This window comes from Zootoca vivipara, chromosome 17 (genome assembly GCF_963506605.1).
Source record: "Zootoca vivipara chromosome 17, rZooViv1.1, whole genome shotgun sequence".
Lineage (NCBI taxonomy): Eukaryota > Metazoa > Chordata > Lepidosauria > Squamata > Lacertidae > Zootoca > Zootoca vivipara.
This window is the reverse complement of record NC_083292.1, coordinates 5,171,806-5,184,205: the sequence shown is the minus strand read 5'-3', so window position 1 is coordinate 5,184,205 and position 12,400 is coordinate 5,171,806. Positions and strand designations below refer to the sequence as shown.

At 47.1% G+C, this 12,400-nt stretch overlaps 1 protein-coding gene across 2 annotated transcripts in view; it reads right to left on the bottom strand.

Moving 5' to 3' along the window:
- Window positions 1-281: 281 nt before the first annotated feature.
- The window catches only part of CFAP251 (cilia and flagella associated protein 251), a 37,671-nt gene continuing 25,552 nt past the window's right edge, over window positions 282-12,400 (bottom strand). For both annotated transcript variants that reach the window (XM_060269929.1, XM_060269930.1), the window contains exons 17-22: window positions 11,910-12,073; window positions 7,023-7,113; window positions 4,905-5,048; window positions 1,425-1,653; window positions 1,233-1,334; window positions 282-586 (exon numbers count right to left, since the gene is read on the bottom strand). In XM_060269929.1, coding sequence (XP_060125912.1) covers window positions 417-586; window positions 1,233-1,334; window positions 1,425-1,653; window positions 4,905-5,048; window positions 7,023-7,113; window positions 11,910-12,073 — 900 coding nt within the window. In that variant the 3' untranslated portion in view covers window positions 282-416. The remainder of the gene's footprint in view (window positions 587-1,232; window positions 1,335-1,424; window positions 1,654-4,904; window positions 5,049-7,022; window positions 7,114-11,909; window positions 12,074-12,400) is intronic.

Here is a 12,400-nt window from a genome sequence, read left to right as displayed (position 1 = left end):
TTGGAGAACTGGACCCAAACTAACAAAATGAATTTCATGAGGGACAAATGTAGGGTTCTGCACTTAGGCAGGAAGGACCAGATGCACAAATATAGGGTGAAGGACACCTGGCTTACTGGCAGTGCATGTGAAAGGGCAGTCTTGGTGGACCACAATCTTAACATGAGTCATGAGTGATGCAGCTATGGTAGGTGTTCCCTTGCCACCTCTTTTCCTATCATGGGCCGCAGCTCCCTCCTTCCCATCATTTATTCTGTTATCACCAGAAAAAATCCTTCATCTTCCATGACCCTGGCTCTGATCATTTTTTATTTCAAAAGAAAATACAATTTCTAAAGGGATGCAAAAAAAAATTTTTTTTAAGGCAGCTACAGCAATGTGTTTTCTTTTTAAGGCTTAAGAAAAATCAGAGGCCATTAAGATTTAATTATCAGGGTGCTGCTCCCAGGTTCAGGTTCATTTGTGGTCTTTGTTGTTTCCGTCTCTGTCCGTCTCGGCTCAGGAATAGGTAAGTCAAGAATGTCTCTTATGAAGTGCGTCGCTGTGATTTCCTCTGGAATTTCTTCCTCAATAAAGGCATCTGCACCTGCAAGGCGAGAGGCATTGAAATTGATGTTAGGATGCAGGACAATGGAGGGCTCTCCCCTCAACAGCTTACACTAGGCTTAATACACATCATTCTAGGTCAGGCATCCCCAAACTTCAGCCCTCCAGATGTTTTGGACTACAATTCCCATCTTCCCCGACCACTGGTCCTGTTAGCTAGGGATCATGGGAGTTGTAGGCCAAAACATCTGGAGGGCCGCAGTTTGGGGATGCCTGTTCTAGGTTATTAGCTGTCATTCTGCTGATGTTTTCATAGTAAGTGCTGTAGCCCAGGAGCGTACGAAGTGGGCGGCAGAGGGGGCAGCCCACCCCGGGTGCCACTCTGGGGGGGTGACAAGATGGCCCCTGCCTCCCCCCAGCTGTAGAGCAGTCAAGGGTGCGCACAGTCCATACGGGATGCCGCACATGCGCACTCTGTACAGTTGCCGTGCAAGCGGCAGCCTATATGGACACTGTGCGAGTGGTGGCCCATACAGAGTGCGTATGTGGGGCATCCCGTACGGACTGCACGTGTGGCATTCCATACGGAGTGTGCATGTGTGGGATGCCATACATGCGCAGTCCGTACGGGCTGCCCCGCCCCGGGTGCCGGAGAAGGTTCCTCCGCCACTGCTGTAGCCAAGTACCTGTAGCGTCGTAGGTGCCAAGCTCTGAGCGGCCCCCCTCAGGATTTGCACCCAGCAAAGTGGTGAGGCACTCTGCAAGCTCCTCTTCTGTGAAATGCTCTCCTGGGTCAAATAAGGTAAAAACACAACCTGTTAGCTTTGTGACAAATCTGTTTTGGGGCCAATGCTGCCCTCCTCTGGGTTGAGGCCCACCTCTCTGTTGTAGCAGCAGTAGCAGTTCATCCCTGCTAATGGCCACCTCGCTGTCCTCATTCTCATAGCCCAGCACTTTGAAGGCATTTTCTATTTCTTTTAGTGAGAGCCCAAAGGCAGGCCGGTGATTCACATACAGCTTGATAAAGTCGCCTAAATCGATGTCAGTCACTTGCATGCCGGTCTCCAGATATTCACTGAATTTGACTTCATTTAGCATGTCTTCTATCTAAAGGGATAAAAATGTGCCTTTGTAAAGGGAGCTGCTGACACCACTGGAACGCTTTGACCTTCTGTGCCAAGGCAACAATAAAAGACATTTCATGGCCATTGAAAAAGGAACACTTTGCTGCATAGAGAGGTCACATTTCCCCAACCCGTGCTCAGAAGGACTGGGAATAAATGGTTTGCATGAGTATTCCTCTTAGTCTTACCCATTTGGCTGCTGCTGTTTGCAATGATGTCCAAATATATATTTGTTCCATTTCTATACCATCTGTGTACCACAGTCTGCTGGGTGGTTTCAAAAAAAACAAAAAAACAAAAAAAAACAAATACAATACAGTCCAGCTTAAGCAAACTGGTTTGCTGTTACATCTGAACTATCAGACCATTAGTGTTTGGAGCAGCACCTGAGAAGTGTCCAGAAAAGCAGAAAAACCACACAAAGCATTGTTTGCACAAACAGCCTTTTTTAGACATAAAACTAAACCATGGTTTAATATTATATGAACAAGCAAATGCTGCATGGAACCTCTGTTTTAATTCTGCTTCCAGATAATTGTTGAAAAACCCTACTTCAGCAGTGTTAAAGAGCTCAAGGGGATGCAAGCTTGGAATTCATGTTCATGAATTAACAGGCATGAACCCTAGAGAATAATGCACCTCTCCCAATTAGAGAGTTAACTTTTAGAAACTTGGGTATTGGGGTAGAAGTTGAAGAATTGCCTCTCTCTAGTAACCCACTATATGACCACTCAACTGCTTCAATCTGCAGAACTGGCACTGTTACAGATGTTCTGAATTCATAAGGAATCCATATTCTAGTGCGGCAGCACCACATTTTGGAACCCCCTGCATATTGACATCGGGCAGGCACTGTCACTAGACTCTTTTCAGTGCCTGCTAAAAATCTTTTTGTTTACAGAAGCTTCCCCAGTTATGTGGAAAGTTTGTGTGCATTTTAATCTGCTGTTAGTTGTTTTTACTGGTAATGTCATTGCTTTATTCTTTTTTTAAAAAACCAATTTGATGTTTTTCACAACCAAGTGGCATATTCATTTTAATAAATCAAATAAATAAATAAATACACATACCCCTCAATAAAAACCTCCTGAAAAGAAAAAAACAGAGACTGTGATTTACCAGCCACAGATACCAGATAATCAGATCTGGTCCTGATAACACAGATTCTGTTAGTGGAAAGAGATTTATGAATGAATGAGAAGGAAGAAGAGAGGTGAGGACACTTGCAAGGCTATTATAATCATTACTGCTCCCGTCATAAAATTAGAAATATCACTTTCTCTCCACAACCCTCCCATCATTCCCAAGAAGCATTTTTCCAAGGATATGACATGCATAGGGGAAAACGAGTCGCAAAGGATTAGTGAGGTGGGGAGAAGAGCTGGTTCTCTTTTCACACCCTCTGGCTGTTTCATAAAAGTGGGGCAGCTCCAGCGCTGTTCTTATTGTGCCTGCGCATTTATGCTCAGTGCAGGGAAGTAGGCCATGAACCCTCCCCGCTACGCTACAATGCGCAGGGAACTGGGCTACATGTTTGGTCACCCTTGAAGAGCTTTTCCTGTCATTCTGCCACCAATAGGCACCTTCTCTTTAAAGCACACACACAGCCTGCAAAGGGAAGATGCTGCTTGGGCTGAACTGTCTCCACAGCCCTGTGCAATCCTGAAACACAAGGACAATTTTTGCTCAGTGGGGCTTCCACAACTTGCACCTTCTTTCACCACTATTTCTGCTATGTCCCTTTCTCTCCCATCCTCAGGACTACCAGCCAGCAATGCCCTTTGGCGGTTTCCGCCATCCCTAAGTGACAGATGAGATACAGCTGCAATCATTTGCGCACACTTTCATTGCTTCTGAGCAACTGCCTGTAGGATTGCTCTGAAAAAGTAGGAGGCATGCACAAGAAAACCTACAAGGGAGCTTTTGGGTCTCCCTGGAAACCCCTTCTCTTCAATGCAGTGCCATCTGGCTCAGTACATAAGCTGCTGCTTTATGCAGAATCAGACTGTTGGTCCATCTAGCTCAGTACTGTCTACACTGACTGGCAGCAGCTCTCCAGGTTTGTCTCTCTCAGCCCTACCTTGAGATGGCAGGTATCTGTGCCAATTTCATGTCAAAAATATATCCAACCACTCAGTGGCGTAGGAAGGGGTGCGTAGGGGGCGGGCTGCCCCGGGTGCCACTCTGGGAGGGGGTGACAAGATGGCCCCTGCCTCTCCCCAGCTAGAAAGCAGCCGAGGGCGTGGCATCCATATGGGCTGCTGCTGCTCTCGTGCCGTTTGTATGGGATGCCATGTGAGTCACCACACATGCACAGTCTGTACAGGCTGCCACTTGCACAGCGTTCGTACAGGCTGCCACACATGCACACTCCATAGAGGTTGCCGCACATGCACAGTTTGTACAGGATGCTGCTCGTGTGGCAGCCTGTACAGCCACTGTGCAAGCCGCAGCCCATACGGACTGCACATGTGCGACAGCCTGTACAGCCTGCACATGTGCGACACTCTGTATGGAGTGCGCACAGGCGGGATACTGCACATGCGCAGTCCGTACGGGCTGCCCTGCCCCGGGTGCCAGAGAGGGTTCCTCCACCACTGCAACCACTCAGTCCTCTTTTTTTAAGGAAAAAAATGGCTGGTACTCACCATAAAGTGTTGCAGTAAGTGCCACACTTTTAGCATTGGTGGGGGGAAGGTACCAGTACTGTGTACCCTTGAGTACCCCCAGGAAAAAAAGCACTGCAATCACCACTGCTTGCAGTACCTGAACAGTACCTTCGGTGGCATATAGCTGGAACGGTGGAATTTACAGCAGGAAACCAGCATGGGGCCCTTATATGGATCATTTCCCCAGTCTTTAGCTCTCAACATTTCTGCAGTAGTCAGTACTTTTTTAAGTCCTCGTGAAAATTTGTCAGTATATGTATGTATACTTTGAGAAATTTAGTGCAAATTTCTGATTGTATACATATTTTAATAGGATATTTTTCATGCTTTATGTTTTTTGCAAGCCATTTCCCCATATATAATACACTCCTCTAAACAGGGGTGCCAACTTAAGTCCCACATTGTGGGTGCCCAGCATGCCCCACAACGTCAAGACACAGTGACACCGAGTTGCGCCCAACATTTGAGGGGGGGCATTGTGTGGGGAGATAACTGAAATGGACAGATTCTTCCATTCCATTCCTACTCACAGGTTTGTGCAACTCTCCCCTGTAGTAATACTGACCTGTTCCTCAGATGGGTAGAAACCCATGGCGCGCATGACAAAAGGGACTTGCTCCAAAGGGATGTGTGTGGACACCTTTCTGGGTTCCATGGTGTCAATACCTTGATGACGCAGCTGAGCATAATAAAAATAGTCTTCCAGCTCCTGGAGGAGGGGGAAATGTAATACACAGCCCATGAGGAGAAGGTGAGGGAGCAGAGTCTGTTCACAGCCTGGAGAGCATGTGGTTAAGAGAGGTAACAGGGTAGCCACCTTCAAATATTCATTTACTTCCACATACATAATGGAGGACATTTCTTTCCTCTTGCTCCAGAGGGTAGGAATGGAACCAAACAGCTCAAATTGGGATTAGACTAAACATTTTGAAGGATTTCCTGGCTACATGAGCTGTTCGACACACTGCCATAGAAGGTAGCCAACTCTCTTTTTCAGAATAATAATAATTTATTATTTATACCCCGCCCATCTGGCCGGGTTCCCCCAGCCACTCTGGGCGGCTTCCAACAAAACATTAAAATACAGAAATCAAACATTAAAAGCTACCCTGAACAGGGCTGCCTTGAGATGCCATCTAAAGGTCTGGTAGTTGTTGTTCTCTTTGACCTCTAGTGGGAGGGCATTCCACAGGGTGGGTGCCACTACCGAGAAGGCCCTCTGCCTGGTTCCCTGTAACTTGGCTTCTCGTAGCGAGGGAACCGCCAGAAGACCCTCGGCGCTGGACCTCAGTGTCGGGCCAGAACGATGGGGGTGGAGACGCTCCTTCAGGTATACTGGACCGAGGCCGTTTAGAAGCTTTTAAGCACAAGGTTCAATGGCCTCCAATTAGGGATTGTGTAGTAATGGGTTTCCTACATCAGCAGTGGCCTGTGGGTATCAACTAGATGATCTTTGAGATCCTTTCCAGCTTTGGGATTTTATGAAAAAGGCGCACTGAGTTTTGTGGCATGGAAAACATAAAAGGTGATGAATTAGATAGCTAGATAAATTATATAATTAATAGCCATTTCCTCTAAACTTGAACCCTGACATTCGGTTCATGTTTCATCTTTTTAAAAAACATGTAGTGGGGGGAAGTGATCAAGTATAAATGGAAAAATGCAATGATCCCATGTGCAAAGCAACTAACTGGACATGCAATAACAGCTGGATTTTGAAACAGTGCTGGCTCCAGGGTTCTGGGGTCCTTCAATGGGCACTTGGATCTGGGGGAGGTGAAAAGCATTTGGAAACTTCAACTGGTGTAGAATGTGGCTTGCTAGTGGGACCCAACAGCAAGGAACATATTACTCCAGCATTAACTGGAAGCACAATTTGAAATACTGCCTCCAGTATCTGAGACAGTCAGCCTCTGAATATCAGTTGCTGGAGGACATGAGAAGGAAGAGTGCCATTGAAGGAAGATGCTTTTGGGCTTCCCATAATGAGCATCTGGTTGGTTCCTTTGAGAACAGGATGTGCCTTGGGTCTTATCCAGGAGCCAGGTTCTTCTGATATCTTTTGAACTTTAAAACCTGAAGCAATATGGAGGTGAGGTATCTAAAGGAGCACTTTCTTTCAATGAAGCTTCCCACTGATTAGGAACTTCGTCAAAAGCCTATCTCGGTGTTTTGCTGTTTTCTGAGCTTAGGGAGGTGGCTGCTGGAGAGTTTTCTCTACAGTGGTGCACAAACTGCTGGAAGCTCTTCCCAGATAAGTTTGCTTGGTACCACTTCCGTTAGGGTTAAGGGGCCAGGTGAAGTTTATTTTCTGCTTTAATTATAGTCACAGTCCTTTTCCTTATTTTTGACTGCTGCTTTTCATCTGCTGACTCACCAGGGCTGGCCCTCTCCAGGGTGAAGCATGGATGGGGTCAGGAAGCAGAAGGAAGGGGTTGGAGCACTGGCATAAGATTCAGCCACCAGTCCAGTCAGCTTCTCTGCATGGAATGAGTTGCTTCAGGCAGCAATGTATCTTGGGCTGATGCTGGACTCACTTTTTATCCCTGTGGTTCTACTGCTGCTGCTTTTTGGTGATATATATTTCATTTATCGACTTATTGTAAGCTGCCTCGAGGGTGTGGACGCGGAAAGGCAGAGTAACAAAGCTATAAATAAGGAGAGCATGCAAGTCTTAAATTACCTTGAAAAACTCGCCCTCTCTGCCACCTTCCAGAAGGTTGTAGAATGGGATCAAATCTTCACCCCCCAGCAAAGTAGCTGCTTCCAGAGCACTAGGAGGAGAGCAACAAAGACACGTCTGGAGGAGAGGGATGAGACAGGAGCCCCACACATCCCCATTGCCCCTGCCACCTAATGCACTGAAAAACAGGTCCTTAAAATTAAAATTATCCTGTGTAATTCCAAAAAAGCCTAAAGAGTGCAATCCTATACTTGAGTTTTGCTGTATGAGAAGGAGCTTTGAGATATACCATAAGCATGACGGACATGCCAGCAGAATACATCAGATATACAGGTGGAACCGCTGAAAGCGATGGGGAGGGGCACCGTGCTGCAGCAGCCCAAGAAATGGGCCCAATCCACCACTTTTACTTTGTTGCCACTGCCAGGCAGGGCCGTCTTAAGCGCCCCTGGCGCCGTGGAGCAACGGATCCCTCTGGCGCCCCCCCCGCCCCGTTCCCCAGCGCAGTGGGTGGGTGCTGCGCGCAGCGCCACAGCAGACGGGCAGGCACAGCGCGGTTGTCGAACCGGCAGACCGGGCGGGCGCAGCTCGCGGCGCCCTCCTGGTGGGCCGGCGCCGTGGTGCCCTGCGCCACCGGTGGTCTACCTAGAGCCGGCCCTGGTTGCCAGGCATTCAAAATCTGAGCGGGACCATGCTGTTTTCTACCAGCTGGGGGAGCTTGAACCTCGCTCCATCTCTTCATTTCTGACCACATGACCAATGCAGTGATTGTTGCCCCTCCCAGCCCTCCTCTTGGCTGCTTGGCAAAAGAATCTCGCCACCCCTAGGTGGGTCATTAACCCTTGTTCCAGAAGAGCTGGGCCATGTGGGAGCTGTGTGGGTCCTCTTACTTTCCTGGTGCATTTTGTACCCCAAAACAATGGCTGTGAATGACATAAGGGGATTCAGTCCGTTGCCTGGAGGTCTGGCAGAAGCCAGGTCATTTACTAGTTGGGCTGTTGGGGCTGTTGGGTAAGTGGTGGTGATGGCGGAGGGGGGGTGTAGCAGGGGAGTATTCACATCGTCCTGAGTTCATGGGGCCCCTCCTTTTGTGAGTGGCAGGTGGGCATCTTAACTAGCAAATTGTGGTTGTTGTTGTATTCGTATTCATTTATATGCTGCCTTTTTCCCTGGCAGGGACTCAAGGCAGCTTACAGATAAAACAAAAGCACCTAAAACATTTTTAAATAAACAACCAAACTTTAATATTTTTTAAAAAACTCTCTCTCTCTCTCTCTCTCTCTCTCTCTCTCTCTCTCTCTCACACACACACACACACACACACACACACACACACACAGAGTCTTCCTTCTTACCAGGTTACATTCCTGGGTACTGGGCATGCATGGGCGTAGCCAGGATTTATTTTAGGGGGACAGGCTTTATGTCGAGGGGGCAAAACCGAGTTACCTTGACACAATTGGTCAGTTAGTTAAGTATTTTTATTCATTTACTTGATGGGGGGGGCAGCTGCACACCCCCTAGTTGTACGATGTCACACACATGTACATGAAATCGCATAAAGTGGAGAATATCATCCAGACCTCTGGAAAGCCACAAAAATCTGCCAAACTCCATCACAACCGCTCCCTCCAAACCTCATTTCACAAACTCCAACTTTCCACATGTCTCAAAGGTTGGTGCAAAGCTGCGACAGGATTATAGTTACAAAGGCTCCTGGGATTGCTAGCTCTTTTCCCATGGTTTTTGCAGTTCCCTCCCTCTTTCTGGACCGTTTTTGCTCTTTTCACATCTTTTTGCAATTTAAATCAATTTAATTATTTCCCAGCACCACACATAGAAGGAGGTCACACACAAGCTGAACGCATGTAAGTGGGGAGACATCCGTATATATGATCTATTAAAAACATTCTGACAATCACAACAAAAACAGCAGCTAGTTTTGTGCTGATTTTGTATTTTCCAGCTGTTTGCTTCCCTCCTCCCCTTCTGGTCTGAGCACATGAAATAGTAATCCCTTACCCCCCATAAGACACAATAAAATTAATATATACAAGAGTCCACAACTCTCACTCTAGGCATAACACACACCTCACACAGAAATAATGAAGCCCCTCAATTCCCGCAATTTAATTTAATTTAATCCTTCAGCCTCCAAGCCCATCCCTGCAGGAGCCAAGGCAAGAATCCACTTTGTGCTGCCTTCTTTGCATTTGAGCATCTCACTGGAGACACAAAACTAATGAAAAAGTGATAACTGAACCAGGGTGGAGCCTGGGCTGCTTGAAGAGTGCTTCATCCCCCCCACCCCACCCAATGAGGAGTTCTGTGCAACTAGAATCCTTGCATATCCCAGCATGATTGAATATAGCAGGGACGGGGGAGGTTTTCCAGCCCAAGGGCCACATCCCCTTCTGAACAACCTCCAGCGGGCCAGATGCAGAAGTGGGTGAAGCAGTAAATGTGGGTTTTACCTTAGTACAGTAGTCTGGTTCCTACACAAACACACGTCCCTCTCTACCCTCCATCCAGACAAGCGACAGCATGACCAGAGTTCAAGGACGCATATTCTAGTCAGCCTGAACCCACTTGTCCTGGCTCCCACTCTTTGCTTCAGGAAACCCAAAAGCTTTATTAAATAAATCAGCACATGGTCTCACCATTTTAGCTCAAGTTAGACAAAAAAAATCATTGCAATTACAAAGTGTAAATTGCAGCAAGGTTTACAAATTATTTTTGTATGGTTGTTTGCAAGCCTTGCTGAAGTTCTACACTTTGCAATTGCAATGGTATTTTGCCTTGCTTTATTGTAAATTTATCCTCCTCATCAATATGTTGTTGTTCCAGTCCTGCCCACGCTTAACCAACAGCCAGGCTTAACCATGGTTTGGTTAGTGCCCCATTCCAGACATTTGCCAAGCTGGAAAACAAACCATGCTTTGGGGAAAGAAACATTTGCCCATCTGTGTGAAGGTCTGTGGCTTGTTGAACAAACTACAGTATACTTAAAACAAACCATGGCTTGGTGTCATGCATACACAGGGTGATTTCAAATATTTCCTCTTGCTTCAACCTCAAAGAGCAACATAAATGTTGATCTATGCACCTCCACCCTGGAGGAGGCTGTGCCTTCTGCGATCAAAACGCTTGATGCTTCTCTATATAATTAAGTTAAACTTGGACATTAAATATTGCAGACACACAGAAGATGCCAAAGGCAGCAGTAAACCACTAATTAGCTGATAAAGCGCCTTCCTCCATAAACAAACTACAAAGCCGTTCAAAACTGCCTGGACTGCAGCCAACAATTACAAAGCAGGATCATTTATATTCTAGTGCCTTCGTTTAAATCTTGCTCAGGCTGGACCTCCAACCGATTATGTCACATAGACAAAGAGTGTGCATGTATGCACCAGCGTGGAGAAAATATTACTAGTACAGCTGTCCCACTGTATTTTTTTCTGCTTGCTCTGATGCTAGTTAGCCAGATGCCCTAAAGCAGGGTGCAGAGGGGGAACCTGTGGCCCTTCAGATGTTGCAGGACTTCAGTTCCCATGACCCCTGGCGACTGGCCATGTGGACCGTGGCTGATGGGAGTTGGAATCCAGCCACCTATCGGGAGCCACAAGTTCCCCACCTCTACCCTACAGCAGTGGCCCCACAGCTGACTGCCAGGAGTGTCCTGGGGAGCATTTCTACCCCACTCCCACCCCAAGCGACAAGCGTCTGAACACCCCCTACAAAAAACACACCCCAGAATGCCCGGACATGGCACACACAACCTGCTGAAAATATCCTACAATTCCTGCAGTGCTTTCAGCTACCACTTACTCGTAGCTATCATCCTGGGCCCAAGATGCCACGTCCCTCCTGGGTGCCCTCCAGCTGGAAGGTGCCTGGGAGGGATTGCTACGCCGCTGGGGCCCATGTTCTCTAATAGCAACTCTCCAAAATCTCAGGTAGATAAGCATCCTTCCTACTTGAGATCCATTTACTGGTAAGTGGCGACTGGACTGGCAAGGGAATCTGACTTCGGTTCTGGCAACAGGAGAGCGTCCCTGCGCTGAAGGACAGCAGGTTCATGATGTGGGGGCAGGACAGGCCACACACAGCTTTGTCCTCCAGCAGGCGGGTACAGGAGGGGAGGCTCAGGAACGAAAGAGCAAGGGGGCTGCCCCCCCATGGCCAGAGGCCGCCACCTCACTTTGCCTAATGGTAGCGTTATTGTTTTCTTGTTTTGTTTCAAATTATTTACCTGTGTTTTTATATTGTATTTTATTGTGTGAACTGCCCTGAGGAGATCTTCTGATGAAGGGCATTATATACATTTAATAAACAAACAAACAAATAAGGAAATAGATGGGGCCAGCCCTGCATCCCTGCCAGTTTGAGGTACTGCCTTTTACCCACACTCAAGAGCACTCTCAGGTCTGTCCATCTCAATTTCTCCCAGTTTCTCTTTTTTCAAATATAAGTTCAGTTCTCCACATTTCCACATCAGTTTGCATTAAAATGGTTTTTTAAGTCCTCATCAGCATTTCTTGTGGATTTCTTCTAATAAACACCCTTACACTAAGCATTTCTCTCTAACTGAAATGAATATATTTATTTTAATTAAGACATGAATTTTAATGCACACTTTACCCTTGTATTTACATTTTTGTGCACATTACTTGGCTCTAGAACTGCATTGCAAAATTTGGAGAAGTGAAAATTTCTAAGGATGGCTGTGTTTCAATAAGTGTGAATTAGTTAAGTCCCCCTTTAAACGTAAATCGAATTGAATTGCTTCCCTCCTCCTAGCCCTTTGGTGGTTTGCTCTGGAAGTCAACCTTGCTGGCCATCCCAGCATTGATCAGGGGAAGTAAAAACTCTGCTGTGACTTACACTAAATTAATGTCCCACTTCATCACAGTTAAGTCGTCACCCCCCGTCGTGAAGAGGTGGCATCCGTCGTAGGAGCACTCCAAGTTGGTGACGCCTGAAGGGTGGCAAATGAAAGCTGAGGACTTGTGTGGGTTCCCGTCTATGGGCAGTATCTGAAGGCCGACCTAGGGAAGAATCCAGAAAACCCAAAGACTCACCTAGTCTGCTTCCCCACTCCACAGCCTAGAGTGTACACCAAGGATGGGGAACCTGCAGGCCACCAGATGATGCCAGACTATAGCTCCCATCAACCTTGGCCACTGGCCGGGCTGGCTGAGGCTGATGGGAGCTGGAGTCCAACATGGAGAAATAGCTCAGTTGGTTAGAGCATGGTGCTGATAATGCCAAGGTTGCAAGTTCGATCCCCGGATGGGACAGCTGCATATTCCTGCAATGCAGGGGGTTGGACTAGATATTCCTCAGCGTCCCTTTCAACTCTACAATTCTGGAAT